The 23909-nt window shown below is 41.6% G+C and overlaps 1 protein-coding gene across 1 annotated transcript in view; it reads left to right on the top strand.

The window, feature by feature from the left end:
• The window catches only part of disc1 (DISC1 scaffold protein), a 244214-nt gene that overhangs the window by 23234 nt on the left and 197071 nt on the right, over positions 1-23909 (top strand). The window contains exons 2-3 of the mRNA XM_028820155.2: positions 16065-17068; positions 17798-17867. Coding sequence (XP_028675988.2) covers positions 16065-17068; positions 17798-17867 — 1074 coding nt within the window. The remainder of the gene's footprint in view (positions 1-16064; positions 17069-17797; positions 17868-23909) is intronic.

The raw sequence follows: 23909 nt of genomic DNA, 5'->3' as shown, positions 1-23909 counted from the left end.
GTACCTAATAAAGTGGCCACATGGGGTACAACATCCTCAGACTGCCGAGTCATTTTTTAGCACAAGCGTAATTCTCCTTAGGAGATGAAAGACCTTACACACAGACTCTCTGTCTTTTCAGTGCATCTTCTGTCCTTTAAACAGTGGCTGCATTGTTGCCGGCCTAACAAACGGACCCTCCTGTTTACTGAGGGGGTTTGCTCCACACTGTAATTATTGCAAAGCACTTGAACATTCAGACCAGTAAACGGGAGGCTAAATGGTAAACACTAGGAGGCCGATGGCTTTAGGGAGAGCCAAAGCCTTCATTTGTGTAGCCACCACTTGATCGGATGGCTGGAGAATGAGGCAAAAGAGAGCAGGAAAAAAAAAAGAAAAAGAAAATCGTGCAGCGTTTCCAATTTGTGTGAAGTTATCGTGTGCAGAATTACATTAGCATGCAGGAGACTTTTGTTGAGTGAGAAACACAATGCAGATGAAGTCTTTTATTAGACGTTAAGCTGCCTCAATAGCTTCGGATTAGACCTGCGGCGTGAGCTGGTATAACAAACGCCTACCACAATGAGAGTATTCAATGGCTACTATAGATGCAGAAGTTAAATATTTATAAAGACACATGGATACTTTTATGTTTTAATTCAAAATAAGCAGCATTCCCATGATTCATTTTTTATATACTCTTAGTTTTCATTGGCCACGTGGTGGTGTTGAATGATAAAGCCTAAGATTGCAGGTCCACTCCCGTCACTGTTTCACTGAGTGCCCCCTAAGTGTTCCAGCTGTAGACGTTTGAAAACCTTGGGATGGAGTTCACTGTGGTAAGGCGCTACATTTTCTGATGGATACTTACTGCTTCAGCACATTTGATACCTGATAGGTCTAAGAAGGTGGCATGTTATTGGCTGTCAGGAATAGGGGGCAGGCCTGCAATATTTTGTTGCTGAAAAATTGTCACGGAGTCATCTAATTTGTTTGCCCTGCGTTCATTAGGTAGTTGTGTAATCTGATAGCCACAAGTAACACGATTGTGAAGTTTGACATCCCCTTGGACTGACAGTTGTGTAATGGGACACCGGCTCTACATGCATAAATGTTGGAGACTGGGAGAAAAACGGGCACAGGAGAGTATTTTTCATGGAGATAGAGTGTATTATGGTGGCACATTGGTAGTGCTGCTGCCTCACAGGGTTTGGGAACTGGTGTCTGGAGTTTGCATGTTCTCCCTGTGTTTGTGTCAGTTTCCAATCACAGTTCAAAGACACTCACGTGAGGTGGATTGGTGACTTGACCAGATGTGTGTTTGCCCCATGATGGACTGGCATCCTGTCCAGGGATTGTTCCTGACTTACACCCTATGCTTGCTGGGATAACCCCTCATGACCTTGCTCAGGATTAAATGGGCTTGCAAAATGATATGGTATAATTTATGTCCTTGGGTAAGTATTGGCATTTTGTTTTCCAGCATTTTTTGCACCACTGATGAGAAGATTGAAACAAGGCAGCTTCTTTATGCAGTGCGTACACAACAAAAATCAAAGGGTTTTCTTATTTGCGTGCAGGGTTATCGTTTCATCTTTAACTTTAGTGAGATTAAAAGGAATTGATAAGCTGCCGTATACTGGAGAATTGAATTGCATATTTATTGCGGCTTTTTGCTTCTTGTCCTCCATTCATGGACACAGCTGAGGGTCTCTTGATTACTGATGATGAATTTCAAGCTCGCTAATATGGGAGTCTCCTTGACCAGATAGTGTTTAATTTGCATGTAAAATATTGTCTTAGACTGCACACTCTTAATACCATGTTTTCTATTTTGTCTTGTATGTCCCTTGCATTTTTGAAGTAAGATGTAATAATGGTGCTGGGGATTTGCAATTAACAATGATGACCTTATAAATCTATAATATTCTCCAAAATATAAAAAAAATAACAATATTATTGTACAGTGGCTCAGGTATTATGGAAAAATTGTGTGTTGTTCAAGACAATTATCATTTCTAGTAGACAATAAAATATAATATAATATAATATAATATAATATAATATAATATAATATAATATAATATAATATAATATAATATAATGATAAGTGTCTATGTCTGTCCATCCATTTACTATGTCTAAATCATTGTAAAAAATGGCGCATCACAAACATTTTTGGTAGTAAAATGCATTGCGTTTTTCACTCCAACAGATGGCGCATCACAAACATATCAAATGGCATATAACAAAGACATGCACATTACGTGATGCACTGCCAATGTGAATGCTGAGTTCTACTTTGGACATAACGTTAAGCACAACACTCACAAGAGACCACCCTCTCAGCTTTGATAAGTGAAAGTGACAGTTTTACATTCAAGCCGTAGTTCATGTTGTGTTTGGAGAAATATTACAGCCATAAATAAATAAATAAATAAATAAATAAATAAATAAATAACACATTTATTTATTAAGCTCACATTTCAAGCTCTTTTTCTTTATTCTTTGTCACATTTTATAGTACTTTTACTAAAAGTATTTTCATTGTCTCATTATAGTCAGCTAATATACCCTGAAATGAAAATATTGTGTGTTTTTGTACCCATCGGGGAAAGACACAACACATGTACAGTATGTATGTATGCACTGTGAATTCTCCATCCTGCACAAATCAGATCTGGCAGCGCAGTAGACTGTGAGGTGGAGTACACTTATGGCACACATGTGTGAAAGTTCTGTGCATATGTGATGTAAATCGGGCAGGTAGAGCAGATCGTGTAGTGATATCCCTATCCAACATGGCTGCTACAGCTCTGAGATGTCACGCTGGGCCTCAAAAGGTGTGTCTAAGCTGAACAGAAGGAATTTTTATGGAAGAATTCAGCAAACAAGGTCAACGGCGAACCCAGCGAATTCATTGCAAAAAACGCTTTGGGGAATTTTGCTGATCAACACTGTTATATTTTAGCCAGGGTTCCTCTCCAGGCTGGGGTTCCAGTCTTTGTTTTATGTCTTTTTTGTTCATGCTTGATTTTTTTTTGTTTATGCTAACTTTGTGAATTATGTTACATATTTGATACTGCATATGTTTTTTTTTAAATTTTATTTTGTTTGCTTTATTTATGTATAAACTGCTTTTATTATGTGCCTGGTGTTTTGTGGGTGTTGCCCCAAGAGGAGGGACCACCTGTCCATCATTGCCAGGGACTTGGCCCTATAAAGGTGTGGGATTCCCTCATGTCTTGGCAGTTCATTTGGGGTTTTTTGTTGAGCTACTGTGATTTATCTGTGGTTCAGATTTTTTTTAGATATTTTCAACCTGACTTTGCTTTGGATTGTGTTTTGGGCCTTTTTTGCCTTGGATTGCCCTTGCTGGTGACTGCTTTTTGCTTTGTATACTTACAGCACATGTTTCTGATTTTTATTTTATAAAAATTCTATGTGCCCATTTTTAGTATTTAGCCAGGGTTTTTGGTGGGATTTCCCCCTCTTTTTTGGAAGTGTTCTTGGAACTCTTTAGTGCTTTGGGACTCTCCTCTCAGTCTTAAGAAACACTAGTAAAGATGCAGAATGTGTAAGAACAGGGTCCTGAGTGACATCTGGCAGCGATCATTCAGACCACCAGGCTTGTTTGGGTAATAGCTACAGTATATTGTCACAATATCTCATCTGGGTACTTCTCCAAAGGTTTCTTCTTCAGCTACATATGTAATTTGATGGAGTCATTATTGGTGAAGTAATACGTTTGAACTCTCCAGCACCATGATTAATGAGTATTACTACTTTACCTGTTTGTCATAACCCAGCAGCCTAAGAAACAGGAGACAAATTGCAAACACGACTTGGTATCTGAACTCGTTCCCATGTCTTAGATTAGTGGGCCCTGTGAATGACTGGCTCCCTGTCCAGGGCTGCTTGCTGCCTTGGATCCAGTGCTGTCAGGATAGGCTATGGCTCCCTGTGACCGTGAATTGAATTAATGTTACATTATATTGTGTTACAAAGCACTGTGCTTACTGCTACATATAACACAGTGTGAGGAACGAACTAGCTGGAACCCACCTCCTTACTTGGCCAGGAGGTCTTTGTTAATGGAACGTCAGGGAGGGAATGACAATATCTCCTTTCCATGCCAGGACCTGGACGTGGGAGGACATTACAGTGGCTACAGCCACTGAGCGACACATCAGGATGGACTTGGGAATAATGGGAAGGGCAGCACAGTGGGCGACTGCCTGTGTCCCCCTGTACATTGGGGTTGCCAGGAGGAGCCGTCGAATAGTGACGATACAAGGATCGCTGTAGTCCTTACTGACCGGAAGTGCTTCCTGGAGGCAGTTGATCAAGCATTAGGAGCTATTCTCGTATCTGGAGTTCCAAGAGATTCATTCACTCGGCTCAGGGAGTTTGAGTTGGGAGTAAGAAGACAACACTCACCTGGAGGGCTTAAAGGGGGATTAGAAAAGGAAGGACGGATTGTATTGTGGTGATTGGGGAAACAAGACCTGTGGAAAGGTACTTTGTCTAATAAGAATACCTTCACTTGAACCCGGACTATCTGTGTGTAGTTGTGTCTGGAGGTTTGGAACTCAGTGATGCTCCCTCCAGGTCAAAACAGCTAAAGTGAAGCCCATTACAGACTGTGCACCCATGCAGGTACGGCCAGATGTTTTTTTGTCTATATAAGGTTCTTGAACTCATTTTTGAAATTTCCTCAGGATTCTGCTCAGTTTTCTCCTTTGGCTCTCCGCTCCATTGTTCACTTTCAGGCTGGCTATATTTGCACCAAAGCACATTCCAGCAGCATGGACTCATTACCGCACAGACCACTTAACAGCCGCCTCTCCGCAGCTTCCACTTCTTCCTGAGAAAAAAGAGAAAAACGGTTAATTGACATGCATTGTGTAGTCTGGCATAGCCAGGTTTAGATGCCTAGCCAAAGCTGCGTCCAATTTTAGAAACATAAGCTGAACTCTGTGGCCTTCTTTATTTAGTGTGTGTTTATTTTTTCAACTTGAACAGAAAGACGTCCAGCTCTTAAAAGATTCTGTGTTATGTAAAGGGCTGAAGAAGACTGATAAGGACCCTCCAGTCTCGATCCACATTGCTCCCCAATTGACCTCACCTGGTGACTTTAGGCCAACTCGCACCACTGGGACACAAGTTGGGGTTTAGTCAGCACTGCCTGGTTCACCTGGGATGCCGAAAGACCTGCGGATGCCTCACTGATTGTGTGTACAAATGCAACAGGAAATGTGCGTTTATTTATAAATGAGCTGAGTTACCCGGCTTTCCTGAGACAGTGGGCCTCGGTTACATCACCGTCAGCTAATCGGAGGTATCAGAAGTACCATGGAAATAGCTGAGGACTTTTCTATATACCACATTTATAATTTTTTAGTTTTTATTTTTACCAGGAGCTAATAGTATATTAGTTCAGTAGAACTCCTTACTCTTGAACATGCGACCTACTATTGCCCAGGAATCAACCATTCCTGCTGTTCCTAATGGCTCACCTTTGGTTTTGTTGACAGTCATTGCAAAACACAATTTTACAGAAAACTGTGTTCTTTTTTACTGAAACAGATAATTAGTATGAATAATGGGAATTTTTCTTATTAATATAATTTCTCCTGTTCGACATGCTGTGAAAAATAGAAGCTTCAATCAGATTTGAACATTAAGCTTTGATTAGTCTCACAGGGCCAGATCTCAAACGAGAATACCCGTTAAAAAGAGTGTAGTGAAGAGCGGCGAAATCCTGCACTGCAAAGGCGCCACCAATGGGGCTTCTTCTAGAACACCTGCCCCCAAATTCCTCCAATCTGTGAAGTTTCAGGGAAAGAGCAAAAGATACTGAACAAAAAGAAATAGAAATGTAAAGCTGCTGGTATCCATTCTGGAGTGCAGTAGCACAAGGTGACTGAAGTGTAATCAGTAATTTGTACGTTGTAATGACAGAGAAGACAGACGACAGGGACACACACGTAGACCACCATGGCTACACACATATGAGAAGTACTTCTGTTTGCTGCAATATCTTTCTGTCATTTTGACTATTCTATTCCTGAATGGCATAACAACAGCAAGTCAAGTGTATATAAGCATTGTGGTCTGTGGACATACTGTACTGTGTGTTAAAATGCTGAAGATATTTGGTCACGGCATGTTTGCATTTCCAGTTAGATGGTAACGTTAACCTCCTCCAGTTACTCGTTTGGATGTGCAGTCAGAAGGTGGATGTTATGCAGCCTCATCTGTACATCTATTGGTGTCGTTAGGCAGGTTTGTTGATTTGAGTGCTTTAAGTACGAATTCTGCTTCTCCTGGGGCTCTTTGTTATCAGCTGTCTTAACGGCAGTTCTTTTGACACAGCACTTACTTCAAATGCATATTTTGTAGTTCAGATTTTCACAAGCATAGCAGCCTATTTTATTGAGTATTGAAGGACTGAAACCTCTGAGGAACAATATTGGAACTGTTACTGTTTACATCATCAAAAGCCACAACAGTGCAGAGTCTAGGCAGCATGCCTCAGGTATGCAATTAAAGGATAGTAACATCCAGTCCTACACAACAAATGAAATTTGATTTATTTTATAAACTACTGTGAATAAGACTTAGACCAATAAAAGATATAGTTAGTACTAGCTCTTAAATACTCAACGTTTAATATTAATAAACCTCAACACCACTCCCATCCTCATTCAAAGAGCCATGTAAACAGAGGGCCCACTTTGGAGTAGACCCCAATGTATATTCAGACATCAGAACTGTTAAAAGATGTCCGGCAGCTTTAATAAAATGTGTGGACATTCCCAAAACCTATGACCTAGCGAGGTCCAGATATCTTACGTTTATAGATTCATTATTGTCATATGTACACTGTACAGTAGAAGTCTTCCAAGCATGTGCTAATTAACATACAACTCCTCACCACTCTCTGGTGTCACGAGTGCAACAACCTTATGTCAAAACTACCTAACCTTACAAACAGAAGAGAGGCTCATCTGTCTGGAGCCTTGTGTTTTATGTACCACAACAGAATGGAATGAAGACAAAAAAGGCAGAGATTGATTTGATAGATAGGGATAGGAAAGGCACTATACAACTGATAGATAGATAGATAGATAGATAGATAGATAGATAGATAGATAATTATTAAAGGCACTATATAATAGATAGAGGGCGGCATGGTGGCGTAGTGGGTAGCGCTGCTGCCTCACAGTTAGGAGACCTGGGTTCGCTTCCCGGATCCTCCCTGCGTGGAGTTTGCATGTTCTCCCCGTGTCTGCGTGGGTTTCCTCCGGGCGCTCTGGTTTCCTCCCACAGTCCAAAGGTGGATTGGCGATTCTAAATTGGCCCTAGTGTGTGCTTGGTGTGTGGGTGTGTTTGTGTGTGTCCTGCGGTGGGTTGGCACTCTGCCCGGGATTGGTTCCTGCCTTGTGCCCTGTGTTGGCTGGGATTGGCTACAGCAGACCCCCGTGACCTTGTGTTCGGATTAAGTGGGTTGGAAAATGGATGGATGGATAATAGATAGATAGATAGATAGATAGATAGATAGATAGATAATTATTAAAGGCACTATATAATAAATAGATAGATAGATAGATAGATAGATAGATAGATAGATAGATAGATAGATAGATAGATAGATAGATAGATAGATAGATAGATAGATAGATAGATAATGTGCTGGGACAAAAGCTAGTTGGAAGGACTGGCGGAGAGAGTATCTGCAAGGTACTACCTTCCCTGGGACACTAAAGGGCAGCCCTCCTGGCTGGCTGTGGCATCACGGATTCCCGCAGGGCACGCTGGGAGTTGGAGTTTGGTGCGGCCTTGTTGGGGGCTGCCATGGGGAGCTGCAGAGCCTTACCTTGAACTTTCATTAAACTTGGGAGTGATTCCAGGTAGCGCTAATGAGCCACCAGGAGCAACATAAAAGGGGCCACCTCATGAGGTGGAAGACAAAGCTTGTTGAGGAGGAGTGAAGGTGGAGAAGGTGAAAAGTAAAAGAGAAGAAAAGGACTGGGCTTTGGTACTTTTGTTTATTTGTATTGTGCTGATGTGGTGAGTGAGGAAAAGTGCTTCCCCACAGAAATAAAGTGTGTTGTGTGCTGCACTTGTGTCTCTGCCTGTCTATACAAGGGTTGGGGCGGCTGGAGTGCCCCTGGTTTCCACAATAGATAGATAGATAGATAGATAGATAGATAGATAGATAGATAGATAGATAGATAGATAGATAGATAGATAGATAGATCCACTTAGTATTTTTTTAATTTATAATAAATGCTTCCCTTTAGATCACAGTGTCACACAGGGTCAAATTCATATATACGATGCTTGTGTAAAATAACTTAAACTTGCACACTTAATCCTTTAATCTCTTCTCTTTGGCACATGAAAAGAAATGAGAGCACCCCAAGTAATCCTACATGGCGAGTGTAAGAACAGCCTAGGAATAGAGCACAGGTCCTGGAAGCTGTAAGGCTAACACTGGCCCACCCTGTCATATTTACAGTATATGTGACCACAGGCAGGTGAAGGGCCTGCGTGTTATTAGATGGAGATGGTGTGTTTCCTTAGTTTTTAATTTAAGTGATAATCCTTTTACAAACCACATCAACTCACTTGAATTTTCATCAGCAGAAACAAGTGGCTGATTAATAAAAAGAAATGTCTCCCGCCTCAGCTGTTTGAGTCACTTATTCGCGTTCCTGAGAATTTGTAACAGGGGTAGGCAGCTGGGCAGCGAGAATTGTAAGTTGTGTAAGAAACAAAGCGTCTCTTCATAGCACCCAAACTTTTCTCAGGAAATCGGATCTTTAAGCTCTTCTGAAAGAGAGCCTGGCTGTGTTTGAGCAGACGAGTGATACCCTGGGGGCAGACCAAAGCGGCCCTTGTTGTTGTTTTTCCCTTTTTCACTCATACAGTAAGCAGTGCTCTTGTATGAAAATTCTCGGTTTGTACTTTTGTGTGTTTACTAACTGATGTCATTAGGATGGGGAGCAGGGTGTCTAGCAAGAGGGGTGGACATCTCTAGGGTAGCACAGGGCAAAGTTAAATCCAAGGGGGAACTACAATGACAGTGTGCTGCAGCAGATACCTGGGGGGAATGGCACTCCCACTAAAACTGATGTGTGACCTTGAAGACCACCGGAGCAACTTGAGAGTATGAGAGATAGAGATGACTTAGGCGCAGTTCAGGTTGCAGTAGCAGTGTGTTGTAATGGGTTGCGTGTTTTGATTAATGGTGGTATTTGATTTTTCTTGCTTTTTCTTTTACCTCTAAAAATAGTTATACATTCTTTCTGAAGCATTCTTACCCAGGGAATGAGATTTGGATATTTATTCAAAAATCATTCATTTTTCACAACAGTTTTGGACACCGTTTTTGTTTTGGCCGCTTCTATCTTGTGAAGTTGTGCCACTCGTTGCCACTGGAATTTAAGGAAGGCTGTGTGATGGTGACGTCATTGGTGCGAGTTATCCATTATTTGCTTTGGAACAGTTTTGGACCCAGTCCTAAGCTGGTATTGATACTAAAGTCAAAGTTGTAGTACCAATCCAGCACTAACTAGGACTGATTTAAAGAAACTTGTCTTTGGAAAAGCTTCACTACGTTTCATCTTCTGACCGGTATCTTTATTAGCCCATGTGGCATTTTGTAAAGTTATTGAAGTGTATTTTGTAATGCATGTAATAATAAAATGCAATTCATTTGTTATTCTAACAGATGGTGCATCACAAACATTAGCACTCCTTTTACAAACCCCATACCAAATGACATGTAACCTAGACATAGCAACCACACGGACACACAGATACACTAAAACACACACACACAGACACTTGTCCTTTTATTAAAGTGGATGAACAAACCTAACAGAAATTATGGAGAAACACAGAAAATAATAATTCTAAAACAACAGTAAAATAGAAAATACACTGTAGATGCCACATAGGCTAGACGGGCATCCCAGCCAGAAAAGGGGATGGTTCCTTACCCGGACTGGAGTCTCCTAACAGGCAGATAGTCATCCCAGCTGGGGAGGAGAAGGGGATCAGACCCAGAAGGAAAGACCAGAAAGGATGGATGGACAGCCCATGAAAAAGGGAAGATGTCACTGGGGGCTTTTTATTCCCCCAGCACACTAAATGGCAACAGCCCCGGATATCAGTGCCCAGTAGGAAGCCAGCAGGGCATGCTGGGAGATGTAGTCTGGCAGAGCAGCCCTGCTGGGGTGACTGTTTGCCACAAGAGGGCGCTGCAGGAAGACAAGCGCCCTGCTGTAATGGACTGTCACATGACCTGGAAGTGCTTCCATCGGGCAGTGGTCCTGGCACTGGAAGTACCTTAATAAAAGGGGCCGCACTCCCTTACCCAGGCAAGGACATGGAGCAACACTCAGCTGGAGGAGGGCAGTGTGGTGGTGAAAGGGATCGTAGAGAAGAATTGGACTGTGGAGAGAAAGCCTGTGCTTTTTGTTAACTTGGAGAGGTATTGTGTATTTTGGATGAATAAACCATCTGTTATTTGAACCCGTGACTCTGTGTGTGTTCGTGTTGGGGGTTTGGGGCTCGCTGTGGCCCTGGTTTACTTCACAACACATAAGCCATGAAATAAACATTACTGATCGAAATGATAACAATACCAAGCACCAAAACCTAAATGCTAGGCATAATTTGTAGTCTAAAGGAAGCAGCGAGAAATTCAATAAACAGAGAATAAAAGTCGAAAAGCACACATAACGATTTGCAAGTTTATCCCGAATCTTGGACAACCCACAAGTGCGCAATGTCAACGTTTATACCACTGCAACGATGACATCACATGTCAGGCCCTTCCAGTCATCCAAGCCTAGCAACGCCGTAGCAGCCATACACAAAAAGTCCCCGTAATCCAAAAAAAACAAAACAGGGTCGTGTGACTTTAACTTGAAAAAATATTAACTCGTTCAAAAGAAACCCAAAGAATAACGGTACAATTGTTTTTACACAACACAGAAAAGTAGATGGACTAAATATATTTAAGGGAATGCAAAGAACGCATGAGAAATTAAAAACTGTGCGCAATCATCGTAGTACTTGCACGTTTCTATACGTGGTGTTTTGAATCTTTGTTAGTTTTTTACCATGTGAAACCGACTCGTGGAGGTGTCCAGCCATTATTGCTTATTTTCATAAAGTTTATTTTGTTTCATTTTGTTGTTTTGTTTATGTAACATGGGAGTCGTGTCATGTGACCATAATTGGCACATTTGTGACATAAGCGCTTATTTACTCTTGTCGCACGTGGCCAGGATTATTACCTGGCCGGGACGCCGGAAAGGACCGGGAGGTGGCAAGAATAACTTCCGAGCCACGAGGGCACAACTGCCACGGAGCAGGAGAGGACCACGGGAAAGGAGAACAAACTGTCGGACTTGTTGGGACCCGTGGCCACCGCCTGGGGGTGCTTTACACCTCATGGGACCCGGATGTTGTTACTTCCGCCACACTCTGCAAGATGGTGGAGGGATCGGCCAGGGACGTCTGGAGTGTTTCCGGGTCAAAGGGCAGCACTTCCGCCACACCAGGAAGTGCTGCAAGAGGGACGTCATCAGCCACCTGGAACACATCCGGGCAGGGATAAAAGGGGCCGACTCCTTGCTGTCATTGAGCCAGAGTCGGGAGTGGAAGAAGGACGAAGCTCCCTGGAGGAGTAGAGGCGGCAAAGGACTGAGACAGAGTATTGAGTGGTGATTATTGCTGAGTGCATTGTGTGTTAGTGTGAGAATTGTTTATTTAGTGATTTAATAAACGTGCATGCTTTATAAAGATGTGGTCTCCGACTGGTGGTGTAGGGGCAACTATCACACTCTATAAATATGGCGGCAGTTCCATATCTCACATTCATTTACTAATAGCAGGCCAAGTACTTGGTTTCATTTCATTTTTTGGTGTCCTTTTGTGACTTTGACATTAAGTTTTGGTTCACCACTGAGCTCTGTTTGGTTGCGTCTCTTTTGATCTTCCTGGCCTGAATTACAATTCTCGTCTCATGCTACAATCTCCCAATCTTTGCTTGTCTACCACAATAATCCCTGATGACGCTGTTTTGTAACAATCTTAACACGTGATAGCGCTGGCACAAAATGAAAAAATTTGTAAACAACTGGAGAAACACATATAAAAATTCAGTAAATGGCAGAAACTAATTCTCAGCAATCCATAACTCAGAATATTACAGGAACAAAGTGCAATGGGAAGCGAGATTTCTTTAAAAATAAAGGAGTTTCACAAAAATATGCAATATTTTTGCAAAAAGGTACAGATAGGCATTTTGTCCAATCTGTATGCTTTCTCCAGATTCAGCAGTGCTTTCTCATCGTTACTTTCGTTTTATGTCTTTGCTCCTTTGGCCACATCTTTAAGGTTACTGTTTGAATTTTTTAACTTACTAAATGGACATTTCCAGGGCTGATCAATGCATACCTCAGATGTGAACATAAATAATGTTAACTTCCAAAACATTGACCTTTTTCTTTAGGGTTCAGAATTGCACTGAAACTTTGTTGTTCAGCCATTTCTTGTTATCCACGGGGGTCACATTCCTAAAAAACTCAGAGGAAACAGAAATCATAGATACTGAAGCATTGATCCTAATAGAAAAAAATTTGGAAGATGAGCGTCAGTAGGCTTTGAGCCCTAGAAACCAAGTTACCCAATCTATTCTGTAACATTTCAGTCATTATTTACTGCTCTGATGCTGATCTGATCATAAAATAGGTCATTACGATAGCAATTGACGAGCAGAATTCATAATTAATTGCAGAATTACGGTATTTGAAGTTTCCTCGAGAGTGCCTCTTTCTCTAGTACGATTTGGCTCAAAAACTAATCAGCACATATTCATCTCATGACAGGCTTAAGTTTGGAGTTTGGTATTTTTCTTTCCTGCTGTTTTAGATCTAGAGCTTCCTCAAGAAACTGTGACACACAGACCCACACACAGACAGATACACACCCATCATCGAGATGTTTTCAGTATCAGGGAACCCTAAAACATCGAGATCTGTCAAAAACCATAGATCTTAAATTTTGATAAATCCAAAGCTTTCACTCCTCCCCCACAGATGATAAGTTATGGTGCGGGAGGGCACAAAGCAAAATGGGGTTGGGTACTGGCGGACCCTATTCACTATTCACTTTTATGACGTGTTACCATACACACATAATTTTGTGTCTGAAAAATCAACTAAGCTCATCACAACACATTTGCACTTTGGAGCATTTGGCAAAACTCTTTCATTGTATCTACGCTTTGCTGCCATTGTTTAAATTTAATACATTTATTTGAAAAATAGTGTAAAACACAGAGGACATGTGGAATATAATTAGAATGTAGTGACTTGTTAACACAGCTGAAACCTCGAGAATCTCTTCTTCTTTTGACTGCTCCCATTTCGGGGTTGCTACAACAGACTATCTGTCTCCATCATTCCCTGTCTTTTATATCATTTTCTGCTACACCGACTTCCTTCATGTCCTCCCTCACCACATCCATAAACCTCCTCTTTGGCCTTCCTATTTTCCTCTTGCCTGGTGGTTCCATCATCAACATTCTTTTCCTGATGTACCCCTCATCTCTCCTCTGCACATGCCCAAGCCATCTCAATCTCGCCTCTCTCATTTGGTCCCCAAACTGCCATACCTGTTTTGTCCCTCTGATATACTCATTCCTAATCCTGTTTATGTTTGTTACTCTGAGTGAAAATCGTAGCATCTTCAGCTCCACCTCTTCCAGCTCTGTCTCCTGTCTTTTCTTCAGTGCCACCATCTCCAAACCATACAATGTAGCTGGTCTACCTACCATTTTATAGACCTTCCCTTTCCCTCTTACAGATACTCTTCTATCACAAATCACTCCCGCCACTCTTCTCCACCCATTCCACCCTGTCTGCATTCACCTCTCTGTCACACTCAAAGTTGCTTTGGACTGTTGAACCCAAGTATTTAAATTTGTCTACCTTCACCACCTCTTCTTCTTGCAATTACACCTTTTCTCCACCTTCCATCTCATTCATGCACTTGTACTCCATCTTACTCCTACTGACTCTCATTCCCCTTCTCTCCACTGTATACCTCCAGTTCTCAAGGATGGCATGCTGTCTACTCTCACTACAGATCACAATGTCATCCGTGAACATCATAGTCCATGAAGACTCCTGTCTGATCTCATCTGTCAACCTGTCCATCATCATTGCAAATAGGAAAGGGCTCAGAACTGATCCTTTATGTAATCCCCCTGAAGCCTTGAGAATAATGTCATTAAACTCAGACCAGTAGGGAAGGTGGGAGGAACACATCGTGACTGTTCCATCTTATGTGGGACGACTGGTCAGGACTCATGGGGTCGAGCGTGGGGAGCGAGTAGGGGTTGCATAGAATACTTGCTTTGGTCCTGTTCCCAATAAAGGAGGAAGGCAGGACAAAGCAGAACTGGCAGGTTTAGATGCAGTCAGGTGGACGTGCCGGCTCTACAATCTCACCCGTCGAGGCCTAGTAATGATCCTTCCACAGGATCTCCTATGGAAACCTTGTTATGATTTTTATTTTCTCTAGATAGTCAAGCTCGAGTGGCCACGGTAGGACTGATCCGAGAACTGCATTGAATCATCCAATCTGTAGTAGTGATGGGCGGTCATGTATACAATGGGCAAGGACATAATCGAATTGATTTTTGATCCGCAATTCCTCATTCGTGTGGAACAATTGTGTAAAAGAAATCAACATATTAATTAAAGAACAAAGCTTATTCTCTACTAGGACAAGTTTGATAAAACCTCTTTGAGTAAGGAACCAGGCAGGAGGAAGCTTTGTTCATGCGTCCTTAATGATCTCTTCAGATATGATGAAGAGGGAGCAAATTCTGAAGAGGGAGCATTCATCATAGTAGTCTGTTACAGAATGATCAAAAAAATAAGGCCATTGGTCCATTTTATAAACAACTGAATTTACATAATTGTACTGATTAATACATACGTGTACTCTAATAGGCTTGTTGGCATACACCCAAATAACTTATCCAAATAAGTCTATTCTATTACACTCTTGTTCTTCTTGTAACCTTTAGGTTCAGCTATTATCCTTGAAATCTCGATATATGTGACAACTATCCAGGACATCCTCTGATCTCTTAATCATCTCCTAGTGGATTTTGTGTATTACATCAGCCGTTGCCCAAGTACATTGATGTCTTTTATTCACTTAAACATTTCGGTAGTTCTCTTCATGACATTTCTAAAACAAATGCTTATATATTTCAGTATGCACTGCAGACCAAAATACTTCACTATTGTTACCTCCAAATTATTCTCAGACAATTGCAAGCCCTGATCCTAATCATGGATTGGGGGTCAACAGCTTACCCGTGTCTCTCAGTGCCAGGTAGACATGTTGGCGCCCATTCAGTGTAACACACATGCAGCCCTGGACAGATCTAAGGGTATTACAGACCTGTTTTTGCTCAGTTTCACATGTTGCTTCTTGGAATTTTTTTCTCTACTGTGCATGGCCATGGATAGATCTGAGTAGACCTGGGGGGTTGCCATATGGGTTACACCTTTATATACTTATATACTACTGGAGAGGCGCATCCGTGGAGGGACACACCGACCTCTACAGGCTAGACAACGACACCTTGACTGCCATTAGGTATCGAGATGAAATCCATGGACCCGTTGTCAGACCCTATGCTTGTGCAGTGGGCCCTGGGTTCCTCCTGGTGCAGGACAATGCCCAGCCTCAGTTCCTGGAGGATGAAGGAATTGATACCATTGAGTGGCCCCCACACTCACTCGCCTGACCTAAATCCAATAGAACACACCCGGGACACTATGTTTTGGTCCATCCGACGCCGCCAGGTTGCACCTCAGACTGTTTAGGAGCTCAGTGATGCCCTGGTCAAGATCTGGGAGGAGATCTCCCAGGACACCATCTGTCGTCTCATTAGGAGCATGCCCCCTACCCCCCCCACCCCCCGGGTTGTAATCAAAAGGTTTCATTTACTCATCTTTTAACATTTTTTGTTGCAGGAAGCCCGATGCTGTACTCCATGGGTGGGAGCTCCCGCAGGAAGAAACTTCATAGAAGGCCTGGTTATATGAGAGGGGCCCCCAAACAATGCCTGGAGTTCAGCATGGAGGAAAACAGCAAAAGACCTTGTCTAGGACCAGTTATCAGCAGAACTGCTTACTCAGATATGCAAAATGTTGCACTTGATGATAGATCAGTACGCAGTATGCGACAGGGTGAGATGGAGTCACCTGCAAGTAATGTACTAGTAAGACCTAGGACAGTAAATTCAGATCTGATAACAAGGACCCAAGCAGAGTTTTTTAACCGGTCACCAGAGAGTAGCTGCGTCCAGTCCGAACTCAACAATTCCATGTTGGAAACAATGCAAATGGCCAGCTTGCAAAGCAGACGTGGTACAGTTCTGTTTCCCAAAGACAATGAGGCTGCAATTCCAACACGGAGTGAAGACCTGGATCGGTCATTAACAAAAAGGCGTCCAAGTGATTTGGAACAAGAAAACAGTCAACCCAGTGATGACACCTTCAACTCCAGCTTCAGTTTCATTCAGCTCTCCTTGGCTTCTGATTACCAGGAGGATTTTGGCGGCTGCAGTTTACAGTCAAGCAAATCAGCCGAGCCTGTGCTGGCACAGGATCCTCAACTCTTATTTGCAGATGCTGGGCTCGACTATACTCTCCCCAAAGATGGTGCAGACAGCTTACCTGACCAGGACCTGTGGAAAGACCCGGAATTTTGGCAGTTTAGCCAGAGCGATGAAGTCCAGTCAGTGGTTGACACCGGACTTAAGGAGGGCTTGCAGGACTTGGACATGTTACCCTTCGACACAGAGGTTGCTTTCTCTTTCTCTTTAGATTTGTCAGATGCAGCATCTGCAGGGTCTTCAGTTACCTCGGGCTATGAGAGCAGCACCACCACTACTGAGAGCAGCTGTGATGTGCTTCTGAAGCAGTATGATGGCATCTTGAACGACTGCCTGCAGAGCAGAAGGGCCAGCGTGAAGGCTAGTATTGACCCACCTCTCATGTTGTGATGGTCCAAAGTGATTGGGAAGTGTGTGAAGATGTTGGATGTTTCTGTGTACGTGGAAGTAGAGTGGTGTGATACTTTAGAGTCACCAGACTCTAACCAGACATGCATATCCCCAGCGGGCCGTGCAGTTTCCCATTGGGATTAATAAAGTATCTATCTATCTATCTATCTATCTATCTATCTATCTATCTATCTATCTATCTATCTATCTATCTATCTATCTATCTATCTATCTATCTATCTATCTATCTATCTATCTAATTTCATCATTTTATTTTCATTTAGCAATTTAGTGACCTTGCACTTAACTAGTACAAGTTTTGTTTCAAAATGGTCTTATTTGTAAAGATTGGTTTTATTTAACAACCAGCTGAAATACCCAGTGTTACCCGGGTATATTTGTATAAGGGTGTAAGTGCCAGAGAGGAAGGACAGGCTTCCTAGCTGGGATAAAGGCCATAATGGAGGATGCAGGTGAACAAATACAGACAAAATATACCTGCATAGATAATTTAACATATAATAACCTGAGCCAAGCAATGGGTGCTTGGTGTATTAAATGATAACAAACTGCACTTGACAAGCCATCGCACCCTACTTACACTTTTTTTATTGAGTGAATGGTAAGTTTGTGCTGCTGTTAGTGCACTGTTCTTTGTTTTGTGTTTTCTCCTAACTTGCTCTTCATTTCTTTGTACAGATTGAATCCTTAATACTAAAGTTATTACGACTGCAAGAAAAAGCCATTCGAGAGGACGACTATGACAGAGGTAACTGCTCTCTTGTAGACATGCAGCGTGATGTGCTTAGTACACTTACAGTCTGCTATGTGATTTACTGTTTTACTCCGGCATGTGTAGGCACTAGTGTTATGGATATGTGATGGATAAAGAGATTGAACACCGTACACCGTATGATAGATAGATAGATAGATAGATAGATAGATAGATAGATAGATAGATAGATAGATAGAAAGGGTGTGTTAGATGATGATTAAAGATGTCTAGTTAGAATTAAGTGCTGTAAAGATCTTCAAAATCTAAAGAGTGGAAACATCATATGTCTAAATAAAAAGATTAAACGCAGATGTTATTGCTACTGTTAGATGGTTCAATGTTTTAATAATTATCAGACTTGAAGGCCTGAGACGTTTTGAATTGAGCTCTTCTTGATTCTGGACTGAACGTCTTCTTCATTGCCGCTCCACGCTCGCTCATTTTCAGTGTTGTCCTTCTCTGCTGTTGTTATATGCTGCCCTCTACTGGACATTTGTTTAGCAGCAGCTGTTGTTTGTGGTGCCAGTTCTGTAAGGCTGTGTGAGCTCAAAGAAAATACTAAATTAAACCTAATTAGGCCATTATGTATGTCACATAGAGATAATTTTGTGTTTTTTTTTAATTTCTATCCTTGCTATGAGTTTCATTCTGCTTTTTTAGGTGTTCTGGTTGTTTAATCCCTCATTTACTAATGAGCGTGTGGGTCTAAGGCTGAAGTAGTTACAACCTTTCTGTCTTTGCTGTCTGCTCACCTTGTTGTTCATTGCCATTATTAGGATACAATTAGGGTGGCAAACTGCATAGAAAAAAGGCAAATTAATAGAAAAACAAGAAAAGAAAGTTAAGCATTTAAAGCTATAGCAAAATTAAAATATTATATGTCATATGAATTTAAAAATCACACTGCTGTGCTTTACTGAATGCAGAATAAGAGAACAGAAGAAACACAATCAAATAAATTGAAATCAGTCAGTCTGAGGTAGAATGACTGGGTGGAATGATGGGGTCCGCAGGACTGATTTTTGAGGACCACTGATTTACAGAGACTGTGTAGAAGTATTGTGTCAACAAGGACCAAAGGAATGTTTTCAGCAGCTTGTCCACAATTAACCATTACACTACAAAATTAAACTCATTTGAGTTTACACCGTGAAGTCAGGTATGCATTGCTGCATGGCGTCTCCTGACACAGACTTACTTTAGACATGCTGTTCATTTAATCAGACACATGAGGGCAGCATTTAAACACATGGCACCTCGCTTTACTGCTGGTAGCACAAAAGAAGCCTTCACTGAAAACAAAGCTTGCAAAATACTTTGGGAACAGTTTAAGCCAACAAGTCAAAATGTTTTCTGCAAACTGTATAATACCATGCTAAAATAGAAAGAACCACATTCTGCAATTTGTTACCACAATAAAATCAAGCATAACATTCTTTACACTTAAAAATGATATAAATTTGTATAAATACAAATAGGTCAGTCTAATCTTGTGTCTGATGTTGCAATGAATCTTGAGATGTGGTGCCCACCTTACATATGGCATGTGGTGTTGTATGACATGCAGAGTTTGATTGAAATATAGATAGATAGATATATACAGTTAGGTCCATAAATATTTGGACAGAGACAACTTTTTTCTAATTTTGGTTCTGTACATTACCACAATGAATTTTAAATGAAACAACTCAGATGTAGTTGAAGCGCAGACTTTCAGCTTTAATTCAGTGGGGTGAACAAAACGATTGCATAAAAATGTGAGGCAACTAAAGCATTTTTTTAACACAATCCATTCATTTCAGGGGCTCAAAAGTCTGATCAGCTTACCTGATGTTCTGTATGCCTTACTCCTGTTCCTGTGCTCCCAGAGAACCCTGAGAAAAACTCCAGCTCACGAGTAGCTAGCATTCCTTACACAAACTGAGAGATAATGTCGTGCATTGCTCAGATCGTTTAGTGTTACAGTGCTTGGCTGCTGAGCTTCGATGGATGCCCTTTTCTGTGCCGTGCCTAGGCCATGTGATGCGTCTTCCATTCTCAGATTATTTTATACTTAGGGGAGATCCAAACAGTCTGATGTCATTTTGAATTCCTTACTCGGCCTGTGCATTAGTTATCACCTTGTCTTTTAGATTCACCTGTGAGGCCAGTGATTCCTAAAAAGACGAGGAGTTGTTTCGAGAAGATTAGGCAGCGGCCACACCCTGATATCCTCATTTGGGCAATTTGGACTTTCTTTAAAACAGATGCAAGAGTCATTTTTTTTTTATCGTTTTTGTGAGTTTACAATAAAAAAACGCAGTACGGTTGTCTCGTGAGACATCTCTGTATCCAGAATGAAAGACAAGGTGGCCAAAGTATACAACCCCATTTCCAAACCATTCGGGTCGCTGTGTTAAGTGCAACCCCTGTCGGGATTTTTCAACTTATGTTATCGAAAATAGTACAAAGACAACATATCAAATTTTAATGTTTCTTGAAAAATATGCATTTATTTTGAATAAGATGCCAGCAACGTGTTTTAAAAAAGTGGGGAGCAGGGTCCTGCACCTCAATAGAAGGACAAGAGTGGTAGAAGTAAGAACCACTGGTTAGTAAGTGGCATATAACCAAAAGGGTGTTGAGCCTTTGTGTGTCTCGGGGACACCAGTATGCTTGTAAGTGCTGGTGACAGTGAGTCCATATATAGGGCACTGGGAAGTGACAGGCTTCAGGCATCACTCTTGCGTACCTATGTATTACTATTGATTTCCCAGAGTTGCTCACAATGGTGGCAAGAAAGATGAAGGATACAGAGAGTGAAGAAGGAATTAGCGAACCTTTAGAGAATTTGATAAGGATGGAAGAGGATATATCAGTGCAGCAGAGCTTCGTCATATCATGACAAACTTGGGAGAAAAGCTTACAGACGAGGAGGAGGTGGATGAGATGATCCAGGAGGTAGATATTGATGGTGATGGACAGGTTAGTTATGAAGAGTTTGTGCAAATAGAGGATCTTATGTCAGATATTATAGAGTGGCTGGCTATAGGGCACCACTTTTGTGTAATTGTGTGATTAGGATCTCTGAGTGAGTGCGTGTGTGTGTTAATCTTAAGGTGCAGGAGTAGACACACTTGGTAACTCTGATGATAAATAATACTGCGAGGAAGCGGAAAGGGGTGAAATGGGACATGGGAAATGGGTCCGTCGTCTACTGAAGAGTTCTCCTCCATTCCAAACTAAATGGAAACTGTATTAGTGGTGGTGTCACACCAAGAATTTTACCTGTATTATTAGTTGACCCAATATTATTAATTGACTTTGTTCATTTGTGTGATAATATATACCATACCTTACCACTTTTTAAGCCCCCTGATTCCTGAGCACAGTCACAGGGTGACGATATAACATGTTTTCTGCAGCCGTGCTGGTACTCTCTGTTTGCATCTGTTTCTCGGTCTTCATCCCGACATGTTGCAAATTTTATGTGTTTTCTTAATTGAGAGGAATTTCAACTGCAATGATATACATCCATTAAATTAGAGAAGGGTTAGGGTTAGGTGTGTCTAACCTTGGGAATTTAGAGACATATACCTCTCATTGTGATTTCCATTGTAATCTCCTAGGGTTAGGTTAAGGGAAAAAGACGGGGTTCCCATAGGCTCCATTCACAATGCTACTACTTGGGTTAGGGTTAGGTTTGCGAATATTCATCCCTGTTACTGCCGGCCCACTGATATACAGTGCATGCAAAATACTTAATATGTTTTTATCTTACATAATGAGCAACACAAGGCGAGGATGAAGTGTGCATGTCCGGTGTCTTGGATGCTCTAAATTGTCCTGGTGCGAGTGTGTACAGTGATGGGCTGGCAGCTCCATCCAGAGTTGGTTTGTCTCCCTGTGGTCATTGTAGACACCATCTCTCTCCAGCTCTGATCCAGATAAGGGGTGTAGACAATGACCGGCTGAGTGGATCAATGCAGAGATTGAAAATTAGTTTTTGTTTCTAATGCAAAAGACATTAATCTTGCAATAGCTGAGTCAATTAAAGAATCAGTTCAATCAAACTTAACTTACTGTGGGGACTCTCTTGGCTGCAAAAGGATTTCCTTATGCTAGAGGAAGGAGTTCCTTGGAGGCGTTTACAGGAAAGCAATAGGCCGTGGCTTCCAGTAGGCAGATTTTATGCAAACAGCTTGTCAAAATGGGAGTTATCTGTTTCCAAATGCAAAAAAAGAAACACGATTAGGACTATTTTACATGTGCGGATTGGTGAGGCCTTAGAAGTGAAAGTGGCCTTTGAGGCATGGGGTGTCATGTGGGTAACAACAGGAGCTCATGCTAGTGGTTGAAAAGTGCTTGAAGTTAACTCTGCAACAGGCCGAGGATATGCTGGAGGAGTCTGTCCTTTTGACTTGCCTGGAATTAGTTGAGAAGTGCAATAAAATAACACCTTTTATTGGCTCACTGGACAGATTACAATATGCAAGCTTTTGAGGCAGCTCAGGTCCCATCTTCAGGCAAGTTGTAGTCTACATATTATATAGCTTGTACAGTCATATGAAAAAGTTTGGGAACCCCTCTTAATTCTTTGGATTTTTGTGTATCATTGGCTGAGCTTTCAAAGTAGCAACTTCCTTTTAATATATGATATGCCTTATGGAAACAGTAGTATTTCAGCAGTGACATTAAGTTTATTGGATTAACAGAAAATATGCAATATGCATCATATCAAAATTAGACAGGTGCATACATTTGGGCACCCCAACAGAGATATGACATCAATACTTAGCTGAGCCTCCTTTTGCAAATATAACAGCCTCTAGACGCTGTCCTCCTATAGCCTTTGATGAGTGTGTGGATTCTGGGTGGAGGTATTTTTGACCATTCTTCTATACAAAATCTCTCCAGTTCAGTTAAATTTGATGGCTGCCGAGCATAGACAGCCTGCTTCATGATTTTCGATGATATTCAAGTCAGGGGACTGTGACGGCCATTCTAGAACATTGTACTTCTCCCTCTGCATGAATGCATTTGTAGATTTTGAACTGTGTTTTGGGTCATTGTCTTGTTGGAATATCCAACCCCTGCGTAACTTCAACTTTGTGACTGATGCTGGAACATTATCCTGAAGAATCTGTTGATATTGGGCTGAATTCATCTGACCCTCGACTTTAACAAGGGCCCCAATCCCTGAATTAGCCACACAGCCACACAGCATGATGGAACCTCCACCAAATTTGACAGTAGATAGCAGGTGTTTTTCTTGGAATTCGGTGTTCTTCTTCCGCCATGCAAAGCGCTTTTTGTTATGACTAAATAACTCAATTTTTATCTCATCAGTCCAAAGCACTTTGTTCCAAAATGAATCTGGCTTGTCTAAATGAGCATTTGCATATAACAAGCGACTCTGTTTGTGGTGTGAGTGCAGAAAGGGCTTCTTTCTCATCGCCCTGCCATACAGATGTTCTTTGTGCAAATTGTGCTGAATTGTAGAACGATGTACAGATACACCATCTGCAACAAGATGTTCTTGCAGGTCTTTGGAGATGATCTGTGGGTTTTCTGTAACCATTCTCACAATCCTGTGCATATGTCGCTCCTGTATTTTTCTTGGTCTGCCAGACCTGCTGGGTTTAACAGCAACTGTGCCTGTGGCCTTCCATTTCCTGATTACATTCCTTACAGTTGAAACTGACAGTTTAAACCTCTGAGATAGCTGTTTGTAGCCTTCCCCTAAACCAGGAGGCTGAACAATCTTTGTTTTCAGATCTTTTGAGTTGCTTTGAGGATCCCATGCTGTCACTCTTCAGAGAAGAGTCAAAGGAAAGCACAACTTGCAATTGACCACCTTAAATACCTTTATATCTCATGATTGGACACACCTGTCTATGAAGTTCAAGGCTTAACGAGCTAATCCAACCAATTTGGTGTTGCAAGTAATCAGTATTGAGCAGTGACAGGCATTCAAATCAGCAACATTACAAGGGGACCCACAGTATTGCACAGCCAGTTTTTCACATTTGATTTAATTTCATACAACTAAATACT

Source organism: Erpetoichthys calabaricus, chromosome 15, assembly GCF_900747795.2.
Source record: "Erpetoichthys calabaricus chromosome 15, fErpCal1.3, whole genome shotgun sequence".
Classification (NCBI taxonomy): Eukaryota; Metazoa; Chordata; class Cladistia; order Polypteriformes; family Polypteridae; genus Erpetoichthys; species Erpetoichthys calabaricus.
The sequence above is the reverse complement of the archived record's forward strand: the minus strand, read 5'-3'. Positions and strand labels throughout refer to the sequence as shown.